The 12,443-nt window shown below is 31.9% G+C and overlaps 2 protein-coding genes across 2 annotated transcripts; one reads left to right on the top strand and one right to left on the bottom strand.

Moving 5' to 3' along the window:
* The first annotated feature begins 937 nt into the window (after positions 1 to 937).
* LOC145742321 (growth hormone secretagogue receptor type 1-like) lies at positions 938 to 4,925 on the top strand. The gene is made up of 9 exons (XM_082560103.1): positions 938 to 963; positions 1,138 to 1,275; positions 1,600 to 1,729; positions 1,930 to 2,058; positions 2,268 to 2,407; positions 2,503 to 2,639; positions 3,671 to 3,805; positions 4,012 to 4,150; positions 4,766 to 4,925. Exons 1-9 carry the CDS (start codon positions 938 to 940, stop codon positions 4,923 to 4,925), a joined length of 1,134 nt encoding a protein of 377 aa, XP_082416229.1.
* Positions 4,635 to 11,346, bottom strand: LOC145741416 (protocadherin beta-11-like). Its single transcript, XM_082559007.1, has 19 exons — positions 11,201 to 11,346; positions 10,701 to 10,927; positions 10,310 to 10,487; positions 10,052 to 10,171; positions 9,663 to 9,796; positions 9,211 to 9,449; positions 8,769 to 8,914; positions 8,521 to 8,661; positions 8,235 to 8,355; positions 7,879 to 8,056; positions 7,633 to 7,800; positions 7,344 to 7,520; positions 6,994 to 7,170; positions 6,646 to 6,906; positions 6,401 to 6,525; positions 6,113 to 6,239; positions 5,935 to 5,974; positions 5,720 to 5,857; positions 4,635 to 5,530 (listed from the first exon to the last, which is right to left on the bottom strand). The coding sequence occupies exons 1-19, from the start codon at positions 11,310 to 11,312 to the stop codon at positions 5,097 to 5,099; spliced, it is 3,243 nt and encodes a 1,080-aa protein (XP_082415133.1). The 5' UTR covers positions 11,313 to 11,346; the 3' UTR covers positions 4,635 to 5,096.
* Positions 11,347 to 12,443: the final 1,097 nt, after the last annotated feature.

Below are 12,443 nucleotides of genomic sequence, written 5' to 3'. Positions count from 1 at the left end.
ATTTTATGGGTTTAGTTGTATTTTTGTTATATCCTTTGCTCCTTGACGCCAACTACTGTATGTCAAATCAATATTTGACTTGGGATTTTTGAAAAATATATCTGCTTAAAGATGTGAAATTAACTTTGTGTTTCTTTAGCTTAGGCTAGGTTTAAGCATTATAAATAAATGATATTAATAAAAACGTTACTATTAAATTAGTATTTGATTTATGGTTACACGTTTTTTTTATAGATTAACAGTCGTTAAAAAATAATTATGTTTCTCACGTTATGGTAAAGGCTAACCTGCAAAAATTATCATGTTTAATTTCCATTTTTTGTGTTAAAATTAAATTTTTTTACGCACGCTATACACAAGGTAATCAGGCGCGATTCGACGATTTATTATTGCATGTTTGAAAGTTGCAATTAGAGTTTATATTTAAGCAGTAAAGCCAATTATTTTAAATGTCGTTTACAACATATTTCTGGTTTAAGCTTTTAAAGTGAACGGTACTTACTTCCAGGACACAATTATAAAAATTATGAAGGTCAAATTGACCCGTAATTAAGTTGATAAACGCGCCAAAACTTGGTGCTGTACTTAACATTAAGGTATTAACTAAGGTAATAAATGCCTGGGGGTATGGATGTTGCTTTATATATTAAAACTTTGCTGGATTAGTTTCATTTAATTCTGGAATTTGATTGGGACAGATGATGATAATTAATTTTTTTAATTTAATTTTAACTTTTGATTAAATTAGCAATACATTTAATTAGCCTAAGCAAAATGTTTTTACAAATACTTAAAAATAATACTAAAAGAACGGGTAAATTTTGTTAATTTTACGAAGGTAATAATCGTATCATATGTAGAATTTTTTATAACAGAAGAAATATTTTCAGATACCTATTCCAAAAATAATTAAATTTGTTTTTAAAAAAAATTAAGGATGACTTCAAACGTTTCATCAAACATGTAAGCAAAAAAATCATTTTACTTTGTTTTAAACTAAAATTTAAAAATAAATTTGACTATGTATTTGATAAAAATTGTAAACGTTTTCATTTAACATAATTATTTGTTGTTTTCTGGTTGTCAGAAAAAAACGTATAAAACTTTCGCAAAATATAATATTTTTTTACATTTTAGTACTTTCGAGCCATTCGAGAAACCATTTAAAGAAGTTGATACAATTATTTCTGCTGCAATTGTTTTAACACTTTTTGTGTTGGGAGTATGGGCAAATATTGTTACCATTATCGTAATATCGAAATCTCAAAAACTAAAGTAAGAATTATTTTTTATTTTCAGACTTAATTTTATAAACATTCAATAATTAATTTTATAATTTGTATTCGGAATTTGCTTAGGCGGAATTCAATTAAAGTTGGGTTTGGCCTTATTATATGAAATTACTTTTTTTCCACGAATTAATTTAAACCACTAAATGGTTAAGCCAGGCAAATTAAACTTTGTAATTTTAACTTGTGCTTACTAAGAAAATCATTTAATTCCAATATAACTATAATTATATACAATATTGTATTATAATTGCTTGGCTATTTTGTTAAAGTCTGCTTTAGTTTACTAACAATGAATGTTTTGTACCAGGTCGACTTTTAATTATCTGATATTGAGCCTTTGCTTCTCCGACCTTCTTTCCGCCTTAATTAGTCCTTTATTTCTTTATCGTAGAACTTGGGGGTTTGACTATTGGGACATCTCGGATTTTATGTGCAAAGTGGGATTATTATAAACTTTATACTGTACTTGTAATACATTTTAATATGATAGAAAAATGGTATTAAAAGTCATATAAGTTTTAATAAATAAATCTTCAGTGAACAACATATAAAACGACCAATTTAATTCCTTTAGGCCATATTTTTAACTTGAAACTTTATTTTAAATCAAAAAAAAAAACTTTAAATAATTTTTAAGCTCTTTTGGTCAACGGAACTGATGACGTCATACGTGACGTCATTTCACATCTTGTTGTTCGCAGTTCTTCGATTTGTTTCCATTAAGTCTCCACCAACCTACTATCGAGTTAAAGTAGTTCATGTTAAGGTAAAATAATAAATTTTAAAATTTAAAAAATTTGCACAATTTTATTTTTAAATTTTCTACTGTTTTAACATTTACCTCTTATGTGAAGTTTTTTAATGCTATATCTGTTTACATTAGACATTTACGAATTTTATTAAAATAAAAATATTTAATTGTGTTCAATTTTTTATTGTTGACATTATTAGAAGCAATATTATTTATGTTTTTAGATAATGACAGGGACATTGTGGTTCTTCAGCTTTGTGGTTGGTTTTATCCCATTTACGATGATGTTTAATGCCCGGGTGAGAGATCGAACTTCTAACAACGTGGACTCAAAATGGCCATCCTGTACTTTGGATCTCAACTGGTAATTAAACCCAAATTTATATTTCATACACATTTTTTCTGTTTAAAATTTTTTTTATTATTACTTTCAACTTATTATTATTTTGTTTTGTTTAGGGTACAGACGTTCCGTTTGTATACGACAATTGCTTATCCAATTCTCTTTTATGTGCCCATTGTAACATTGATTATTTTGACCATTGCAATGGCCTACATGTTGCGTGATAAACGAATAAAAAGGAGTGCCTACATAAGTAAGTTACTATTAAAATATATGTGCAATAATTATATTTTATAACTAAAGTTGCCATGGTTAAAACGTGCCTGCATAAGCAAAACTTATGCTGTTAAGAGTTACGCCAAAATTTTTTTTTTGCTTTTTGTTTAACCTGAAATGAAATCGAGCTTTGCCCGAAGTGCTTTCAGGCGTTTTCATAAGCTTGGGCTACATTCCTTTCTTAACAGTGCTTTATTTTTAAGATGGCTAAGCAATACAGTTTTTGTTTACAGATACATTAGCTTATAAGTATAACAAATGTTAAATATGGGTAAATAAGTAAATATTTGCATATTGTGGTAGAAAATGTTGTGGTGTAGAAAGCAAGAAGGTGTGTTGTTTGTTTTTAAGTTAAACTAGGTAAAGGTTTAAGGTTTACTTCGTTGATGTTTGTAATAACAATGACTTTATGTTTTTACATCTATAAATAAAATTAAAGGGCGTTAGCCAATGTTATTTTGAAGGCGTAACGTTTTTTGTTTATAAATTATTTAAGATGTTTTTTATGTTTATAATATTGGGCGTAATCTGCCGTTAATGTTTTTTGTTTAGCTAAAGTTTTTAATATTCTGTTACAGACCAATATATTTTTAAAGACAATTTGGTTAAAGAGGTGTGTTTAACCACATTTAACATATTATACCTAGTTTAACCCAAGCATTAATATATTAGCCAACGGCCGCTTACACTGCCATGCAGATACCCTATATATTTTATTTATCTAAAACTTTATCGAAGTCTTTAAACCTACACAATGTTTATCAGTTAAGTTAGTTGTAAGTTTAGTTGTCCAGTGTCTTGCGTTTGTGTTTGTTAAATCGTTTGCAAATTAAGTTGTCTGTTGGTTAAGTTGTCTAAGGTCTGAGTCATTTAATAGAGAAGTTTTCATAGGCCTAATTAGTTTTTTTACGAGTAAAGTAAGTTGTGCACAAGTTAAGTTGTTCAGAGTTAAAACATCAAGCAAAAACACTTTCAACACATCTTAAATAATTGATTTTTATTTTGTAGGCAGTACCTACAACTCAAGAGGAACAAGCAACATGAAAAGTGTGGAGATAAAACGTCAGAGAAAGGAAAAGCAAGTCATGTTGCAACTTTCGCTTATTGTTGGCTCCTTTCTTCTTGGTTACATTCCATACACAAGTATGTTTTTTTACTTATTATAGCTTATTGTGTGACATAAGCTATATTGTTTTAAATATGCAAAATTTTGTCTTGAAGCGTATTTTTATATGGTTTTGTCTTAGGAGTATTAAACAACCCTCCAGTTGAGCAACAATGTAGATTTATTTTATTTTGGTTAAATAGAAAATTTTTGATTTAAACTAACTAACTAAAATCATTTTTAGTTTACCACTTCTACACAGTTAACGTAAAAATAGTGACACAACGTGGCAGGGTAGTGGACTGGTGGTTTGGTATGGCTGAGTTTATTGCTTTGAGAGTGAGCGAGTGCCTTAATCCAGTCTTTTACAATCTAGCATCAACGTAAGTACTTAAACCAATATTCAGATTTTAATGCTATTTTACTATCTAATCTTAGGCCCTACCTATGACTTTAACCCTAATCTAAGTGCCATTAAAATGTTATTCACGCCCCAAATCCAATCCTTATTAGCAAGTTTACATTTTTTATGATTTGTGAAAATGTAAATATAAAGTTTATTTTGCTATTACAATAACTAAATTGCGTGTGTTATTAATTAATGGCATATAAATACTTTATTTATCTCATATACACTCATTATTAAATGTAGTATAGACTTCCTTTCAGTCTATAGCTGATTAGGTTTGTGGTAAGACTGTTGGCCATAATTACATGCAATTACTTTAATTCACGGATACCTATAATTTGTTTTACAATTTAATAACCTTACATCCGACTCTATTATGCCAAACATGTCATTTTGACATTATTACAAATCAATTTAAAGTTCACAACCGGTACAAAGATGTATTATGACACTAAAACTGCTGACGGCAATTTTTATTAGAAAATAAGATAATATTGGTGCGATTCAAATTTAAAACCTTTAGGTCTTTAAATAAAAGGCAAAACTATAAAAACTTATATTTTAAATAACCCTATTTCTGTTATCTCAGGAAAATGCGAAAAGAAACGATTAGGTATTTGAAATCTAGTTGTCGGGTCTGTATGTGTTGTTGCAAATCTGATTTAAAACAAGACAACTTTTCACCGAAGAATAATTCGATTGCAATGTCATCGCAATCCTCCTCGCCAGGCCTGGGGCTCGAACTCTAAACCACAAACTTTTTTACTTGTAATTACTTTGGCTTTATTCGACCGGCATAGAATAGAAATGTAACTATGGCAAAAAGGTAAAAAAACTGAAGATAAAAGCAGCAATCGGAACATATTACGGAACTTAATTTACACTCACGTCGTCGTGACGTCATCACAGCAGTGACGTCGTTAACACTGGGTCGATAAACTTGGGATGATTTCTTTTCTTCGACGCGAAGAGGAATAATTAAGATCAAACCCGGAGTCACTATTTGATTTTTTAACGGTTTTATGCATCGGTGATCTTTGGTTAAATGAGGTACCGCGCTGGCTCCATGGTACCCCCGTCGACGCGGCACCAGACGAGGTGCCCGATGACGTACCCGATGACATCATAGACGACGCGTCGCTGTGATGTTGTGCGGCACGTGACTTGACAGCGGCTTCGGCGCACTCTAAATTGTGACGTCGCTGTGACGTCATCTTGTAATACGAGATCGCTGATAACGTGGTATCCACGGAACAGCCGGAGTCCTTTCTTTTAGCTTTGTGGTGCTCTGGTTGCCAGGGTAACCTTGTCTCCGTTGGGGAAAGAGAAGGCTGAGGAGAGAGAAGGGGCATCTCTACGAGAAAACACGAACTTTTTTTAAAGTTTTTTTTTAAAGAAAATAAATAACTTTTTAGTTATTTCGTAGATATTTAGCATAATAAAAAAAGATAAAAAATTAATAAAACAAGTTTTTTGTTATAACCCAACTAAATTAAAATATTTCAAATAAATATATTTTTTGGTAAAAACATGAAGTTCTTACCAACAGTTGGCATCCAACAGGTGTCACTGTGTCCGTACTTTTTACACATCTCCGTACACTGATCTCCCATACTTGTAAAATCTTCTGGAGTGCTATCGGTGACGTAAGCAACTACGTCATCGTGCGAAGAATGTCGAGCTAGAATAAAAAATAATTTTAAGAAATCCGGATTTTTGTAGGTTTGTATAGATAGTATTTGCTTTGGTGTAACTTACCATGGGTTCGTAATAATGAAGAGTAAACTGCTGACGTGGCCTGAACAAAAATATAAAATCGAATTTAAAAGTTAGTTTAGGATCATTTTTGCTCTTAACTTAGTAACTTTTACATAAATGTATGTCACGGTAACCAGTGTATACGTATTAGAATATAAAGATTTAGTTTTATTCTCACATTGGTTGGATATTGTTTCTTTTGTTGTTCGATAAACCTTTGCATGGATCCGGGTGAAGTTGGTGCATCACATAATCGACATGATTGGGAATGACTTAAGCTTGTTTTTCGAGTACAACTTGGGTGACTAAATAATACAATATTAATGATTAGTTAGGTCCAAGTAAAAAAATAATAAGCTATCAATACACACTATTGAAACAAGCCTGGTTTCAACATGAGTTTAGATTATTTTTACATGAGTTTAGATTATTTTTTAATTTAAGCAAACCTGGATTTTAAACTTACTAAATATTGTTCTCGGATTGTCTGCGCGGTTTCTCCAAAGTAGTTGGCCTGCTTCCCCCACGCGACATAGTCGACATTTCATCGTTGGTGGATGATGATCTACCGTCGCTAACAATCGGAGTTGACTACAAATTAAAATCAAATGTGTTTCAAATGATATCTAAGCAACGGACTACCAGTTTACCTTTTTATTTAAGGTAACCAACGGCTCACTTAACTTGCAGATTTTTTATTATTTTACTTACCCCAGAACTTTTACTTTCTTTGCTTCTTCTTTTTTTTCTTTTCAATAACAAAATAACCGATACAATAACGATTAATAAAAACACGGCGGCTCCTCCAATTATCACAGCCAACAACCACGTCTCCGGCGTGACGTCATCACTCGTTACGTCAGTACCGAATTGATGTTTTCGATTGTCTACCAGTAACGGAATTGGTTTGTCGATGACCATTACATAGAGTGTCAGTGACGAAGAAAGACGTGGACTTCCAGTATCAGAAACCTAACATATACATTAAAGTTATTAACATTCTTGACTTAGATTTGCTAAACGTTAAAGACCTCATCTGGGATATGATTTCAAACTTACAGAAATGTTTGTTGTGTATAATCCAAGTTCTGGGTTTGACGTTAACGACAGTTCTCCTGTTGCTGCATCAAGTTCGAAAGCGCTCTCGTCTTCCTCGCGTATCTTGTTTCCGCCACGTTTTACAACTTTAAAGGAATATTTTAAAGTTTCTTGCTGACCCTTGTCAAAATCAACCGCCTGTAACAAGAACAAAGTTTGTGTTATTACTTGTAAATACAATACCTATAGCAAAGACTTTCGTGCTAATAAGACTATTTAAAAATTTAGCCAGGGATTTCAAGTCACACAATAAAGTAACTTTTAACTACTTATTCTTCAAGGAAATTGGTGATAAAGAACATTGTTTTTACCTTGAGTGTAATAAACACGGGTGATGATTCAACAGTGCTCGCATATACTGTGTAATTATTAATATTTGGTGTCATAAAAATTGGTTTGTTGTCATTTACATCCTCCACGTTAATCAGCAATTTTCTACTACTCTGTAAAGCTCGTGGTCGACCACCATCCCGCGCAGTAATAACGCACTACAACACAAAATAAATTAACGTACAGCTAACCAGACTTTGCGTTTTAAACATTTGGAAATAAAAATTTAAACAACGTTCTTTATTTCGAAAAAAAAATATTTAAGTTCACCTTCCACTGTTTTCTGCTTTCATAATCCAACGGTCGAATTAGAGTTACTTTACCACTTTCCAAATCGATCGAAAATGGAAGGCCGTCTACGTCACTTTTGACGTCATCGATTTCAGCCAAGGTGATTCCATACGTCACTACACCGTTGGTAGACGGTTCAACTTTACCCTGAACAATTATAAAAACATAAAATACACTTAAAACAAATATTTAAAAAATATCTACAAGAATAATAAAGTGTCTTACGTCACTTAACATCCACGAGGGAATATTCACATAATCCTTATCTGTTGCGGATGCTATGAATATTGTTGTTCCAACTTTTGTGTCCTCTGGAAGTTGAAGTATGACATCATCGTGTTGGAATTCGGGAGTAAATTCGTTTTCATCCAAAACCACAACCCGAATATAATGTTTTGAACATCTAAAAACATGTTTTGAAGTGTTATTATTGGCATACTGGGTATAGGATTCTAAGTATGAGTTTTCCGGAGTAAAATTCCGAGTATAATGTCCACTAGAGTAAAATTCTAAATGTAAGTTTAACCAGCGTAAGATTCTGAGTATGAGTGCAATCAGACAATCAGAGTAAAATTTCTTACTTTGATGATATTCCCCTGTCACATGCTGTGATTATGACGTCGTATGAGTCCCGAATTTCACGGTTAAGGTCAGTGCCGGTTGCAAGTAGATTGTTGTTCACAAGAATAAAAAGTCCAGATTCTAATGAGAGATAATTACCAGTAAGAAAATGGCTTTAAAATTACTAACATCCAAGATGAAATAAGTAAAAAAATTGCTATTTAACTTTTTTTTTAAACTTTAACTTACATAAAATGACTCGTTTTTTTTGGTGTAACATATATCATTATAACAAACTCTTATTACCTGTAATATTTCCCACTTTTTCTGTCCCTGGAACCACAGTCTCCACTGTCAAGGTCACTTGACCATTCCTTCCCTTGTCTACGTCATTAGTGGTCACGTGGGCCATGAATGTTTGAGAAGGTTCCGACTCGGAGATAAAAGCTAAAATTTTGTCAAAATAAATTTATTTTAAAAATGTTTCAATGGATCGAAAAAAAATTATTTTTACAGAAAAACAACAATGTAAAAATGTACAACAATGCAAATACCGATGTCATGGTCATGTTCAACGATGTAGTTGACGTTGATGGTTGGAGCATGGTCATTGACGTCACTGACATGTAATTGAAGAATTGTTGTCCCTCTTCTTGGTTTGACTGCATCACCGTCTATTGCCTCAATTACAATCTTCATCCTAAGTTAATAAAACAAGAATAGTTTTAATAAACAATTATTCTTTTTAGGCAAGGTTTTTAGCGTATGAGTATATTAAAATTTAGACAGGGACACTTGTTATTTTAGTATTGTTGTTGGTGTTTATCTGTTGCACAGATTTGTAACTAATAAGCGGGTAAAATGGTCAACATAATTTATTATTATTTTACTACAAACAAACTAAATTTAAATTTGGAGAAATAGTTGGGTCTCAAATAAATATTTGGGTCTCAAATAAACAGACTTTTCAAAACATAGTTTTTCAATTTTTTTTACCCGTCGTGTATTTTGTAATCCAACTTATCATCCAACACAACTGTTCCCGTGTTCTTGTTAACTTCGATCGGGTATTTCGGTGATGACGTCACAGTACCGTCATCGGTGGTGTCGCTGTCGTCGCTCTTTCTGACGTAATAGTGCACGTTGCCACGGCGGCCGTTGTCCCGATCGGACGCAGTGACGCGCGCGATCACGTGACCTGGCAGCATATTTTCGCTGACGTTAGCATGATAAATCTGAGCAACAAACTTGGGTTAATTGGTTAAGTTACATAACATTATTTTACACCTTCTTGTTAAAAGAAAATATTAGGTAAACATTAAAATTATTACTTTATTTTTTTGGATTTTTAACAATGTTTACACCTTCTCTTCTACGCTCAATATTTCTACATATTTAAGTTTTATTTTGTGTCTGTTTAATAAAGTTTGCGTAAGCCATTTGCTTACTGATTTTTCAAAGATTGGACCATTGTCGTTTGCATCCAAAACGTGAACACGAATCACACATTCACTTAAATGAGGTAAAGATCCCAAGTCACGTGCTTGCAACGTCATTCTATGTACGCGCTTCATTTCATAATCTAATAAAAAACTTGCATTTTAATAATACATACGACTATCAGGAGAAAAAACGCTAGCGTTGTTAATAAACTTAAATTATTTAGTGAATAAAATAACCGTTATTACTGAATTATTTTCGTCTTGTTAAGTTGGGTTTTATTAGACAATATCGCTATTTAAAATCAATTATTAATAACATTTAGGACCATATTAAACTCCTTACATTACGCAGCGTGCGTTAAGTAATATAATTTTGTAAAAGGTTGTAATATTACCTAACATCTTTTTAAGCCGAAGAGAAAGATGGGATATATTGTCTTTGTCAATATCACGAATAAGTTCAAAATATTCAGAGTTTTTTGGCAAGAGGTTGTAATTCACGGTTGCTCGACCACCTAAATATAAAATATATATAAAAAACACATTCGATTTATCATCATCGATAAATTGTTTTAAAAAAGAATTCCCTAAAATTTATTTTAAATTTTTAAATTTAAAACTCATGCAACAACAATCTTGCAATTTTTTTTTACCCTCATCGGCATCAGTGACTTGAAATCTGTCTAAGTTGATAGAGTAGCCTTTCGGTTCGGTCTCACTTACATTAAAGTTAATCAAATGTGAGGTAAACAATGGGGCATTGTCGTTAACATCGTTGATGTAAAGTCGGACTTCCACTAATCTGAAGTACTGGTGCGGTTTTATGACAACCTGGATTAGATTAGAAATAAATGAAATATTACACCATGATAACACAGTTCTAACTGTATTTTTAAAATTTTCCACTTATCTAAAAAAGTATCTTGATTAAAAACTTTAAAAAATTGCATAAAAACAAGATTATAAAATTTGAGAAAATTAAGGAAAAAATTTTTTTGAAAAATCCTTTGAAAATCACCTACATACAAGATGTAATAAACTTACTTTGACCAAAATATAACATTCTAAAACATCTCCGCACAACGTTTCCCTGTCCACCCTTTCGTTTTGAGTTATTTTGCCGGTTCTATCGTCAATATCAACCCATTGTTTTGTTATTGAAGTGGACGCGGAGCCTAGTGTCAAGGCTTGTTCGACGATTTGAAATCTCATTTTTCTAACTTCGTTGTATGAGTAGTTCAATGCAACCGGTAGGTCCACAATTAATGTACCTATAACATAGCTTTGTGAGTTTTAATTGTTAATTGGTTTTTGTTTGATATACTTTAAAGTGTATCTAAAGTACTTGCAAGCATATTTAAGATACTTGCAAGCATATTTGAGATAACTGATAAGTGTAAGCCTATTTAAGGTATCTGCAAGCATATTTGAGATACTACAAGTACATTATATTATTAAAAGCTGCTTTTGTTTAATTATGATTTCTTTATGACCTTGAGTTAAATGTTTCAATTTTTTTTAATTTTGTTTAAATATTGTTTTACCTTTGGTTTGCTCTTCTTGAAGTAGAAATTCCAATAATCCTTCTGATGATGTCACAGATCCAAGTAACAACACAATAAAAGTGCACGAACGGAATGAAACGGATGACATCATTTTAAAAATAAACAACAAAAACTTAAACTACAACGCATCTGAAAATATTAAATGGGTAACAGATATTTAAATCTGGTCGGATAGAGTTATAAGGCATTATCCATCTATTAATAATAAAGTTATCACAGAAATATTAAACGGATGATTTGAACGTGTTATATCATACTTGAAGCCAAAGTTATTTTTACTCGGCCATGGGAAAATGAATTGTTTCTACTGCAAGGCGGACACGCTGTTCTGATATGATCAAAGACCATTATCAACAACCACGTTAAGCTTTGTTTGAAAAGGGAAGAAGAGCTTATAGATGCCCAACCAAGCAGGACAATATCAATATTTTGACAAAAAATGCAAGTTTAAAAGTAAATAGTGTAAAATGTATCGTTTGTTTCAAATTTTGGAAACTAAAATAATTTTAATGTCCGGTGATTTTTTAGAATTTCTTTAAATGTTAAAGTAACCAGGTGACCACATCATTTTAAGGGTTTATAACGTCGAAGTTATTATCATAGGCCAGATGTTTCGTATTTGCATTTTGCATATCGATTACTGTTTCAAAATTCCTGCCATAAACCTACACACATGACCATTCTATTTCGGAAACCTATTCGATTTCTTAAACGATCCCGTTTGCCGCGAATTGAAGCCTAAATCCACTTGGAATTTCACGCTTAAATGCAACTGTGATAATAAAACAAAGAATAACGGAATATTACAAATATGCTTAATGCTTGTTTTGCCAAAATGGAGCAAAAATTATGGCCTTGCAATTTTTATTCACTTACGTTAAGTTGAATTTAGATGTTCTTCGTTTTTGCAGCGTGTGTCTCTGAAGTGCAATAAAACGCAATTATTTTTCAAACGCAATCCAATATTGCCTTACCAAATGCAATAATATTTAATTACCAACAAACAACGCTGCTTTACGCCAAAACCTATGCCAAGCTATAACCGCAAATATTGGGTTAAAAACATAAATAAATATCACTGTACATATTTTCGAGTTGTTCCCATACAAAAAGTTTAATTTAATAAAATGCGAACAAACCCAAGGACCGATGTTAGTCTCACGAAACCCAGTCACGGGACACCAGCCTGGGTCTTAACCCCACTCGTAAGCTTCCTGACGCG

Source organism: Corella eumyota, chromosome 2, assembly GCF_963082875.1.
Source record: "Corella eumyota chromosome 2, kaCorEumy4.1, whole genome shotgun sequence".
Lineage (NCBI taxonomy): Eukaryota > Metazoa > Chordata > Ascidiacea > Phlebobranchia > Corellidae > Corella > Corella eumyota.
Note: the sequence above shows the minus strand (reverse complement) of the source record. Positions and strands in the feature narration are given on the sequence as shown.

What these genes read in the sequence shown, in the direction of transcription:
- LOC145742321 (XM_082560103.1), top strand. Translation starts at nt 938, where the DNA reads ATGACTTCAAACGTTTCATCAAACAT. An exon ending in TGTACTTTGGATCTCAACTG is followed by an intron (nt 2,408 to 2,502) that starts GTAATTAAACCC and finishes TGTTTTGTTTAG; the next exon opens with GGTACAGACGTTCCGTTTGT. An exon ending in TTTTACAATCTAGCATCAAC is followed by an intron (nt 4,151 to 4,765) that starts GTAAGTACTTAA and finishes CTGTTATCTCAG; the next exon opens with GAAAATGCGAAAAGAAACGA.
- LOC145741416 (XM_082559007.1), bottom strand. Translation starts at nt 11,312, where the DNA reads ATGATGTCATCCGTTTCATTCCGTTCGTGCACTTTTATTGTGTTGTTA. An exon ending in TCGGCTTAAAAAGATGTTAG is followed by an intron (nt 9,797 to 10,051) that starts GTAATATTACAA and finishes GTTTTTTATTAG; the next exon opens with ATTATGAAATGAAGCGCGTA. An exon ending in TATACACAACAAACATTTCT is followed by an intron (nt 6,907 to 6,993) that starts GTAAGTTTGAAA and finishes TGTATATGTTAG; the next exon opens with GTTTCTGATACTGGAAGTCC.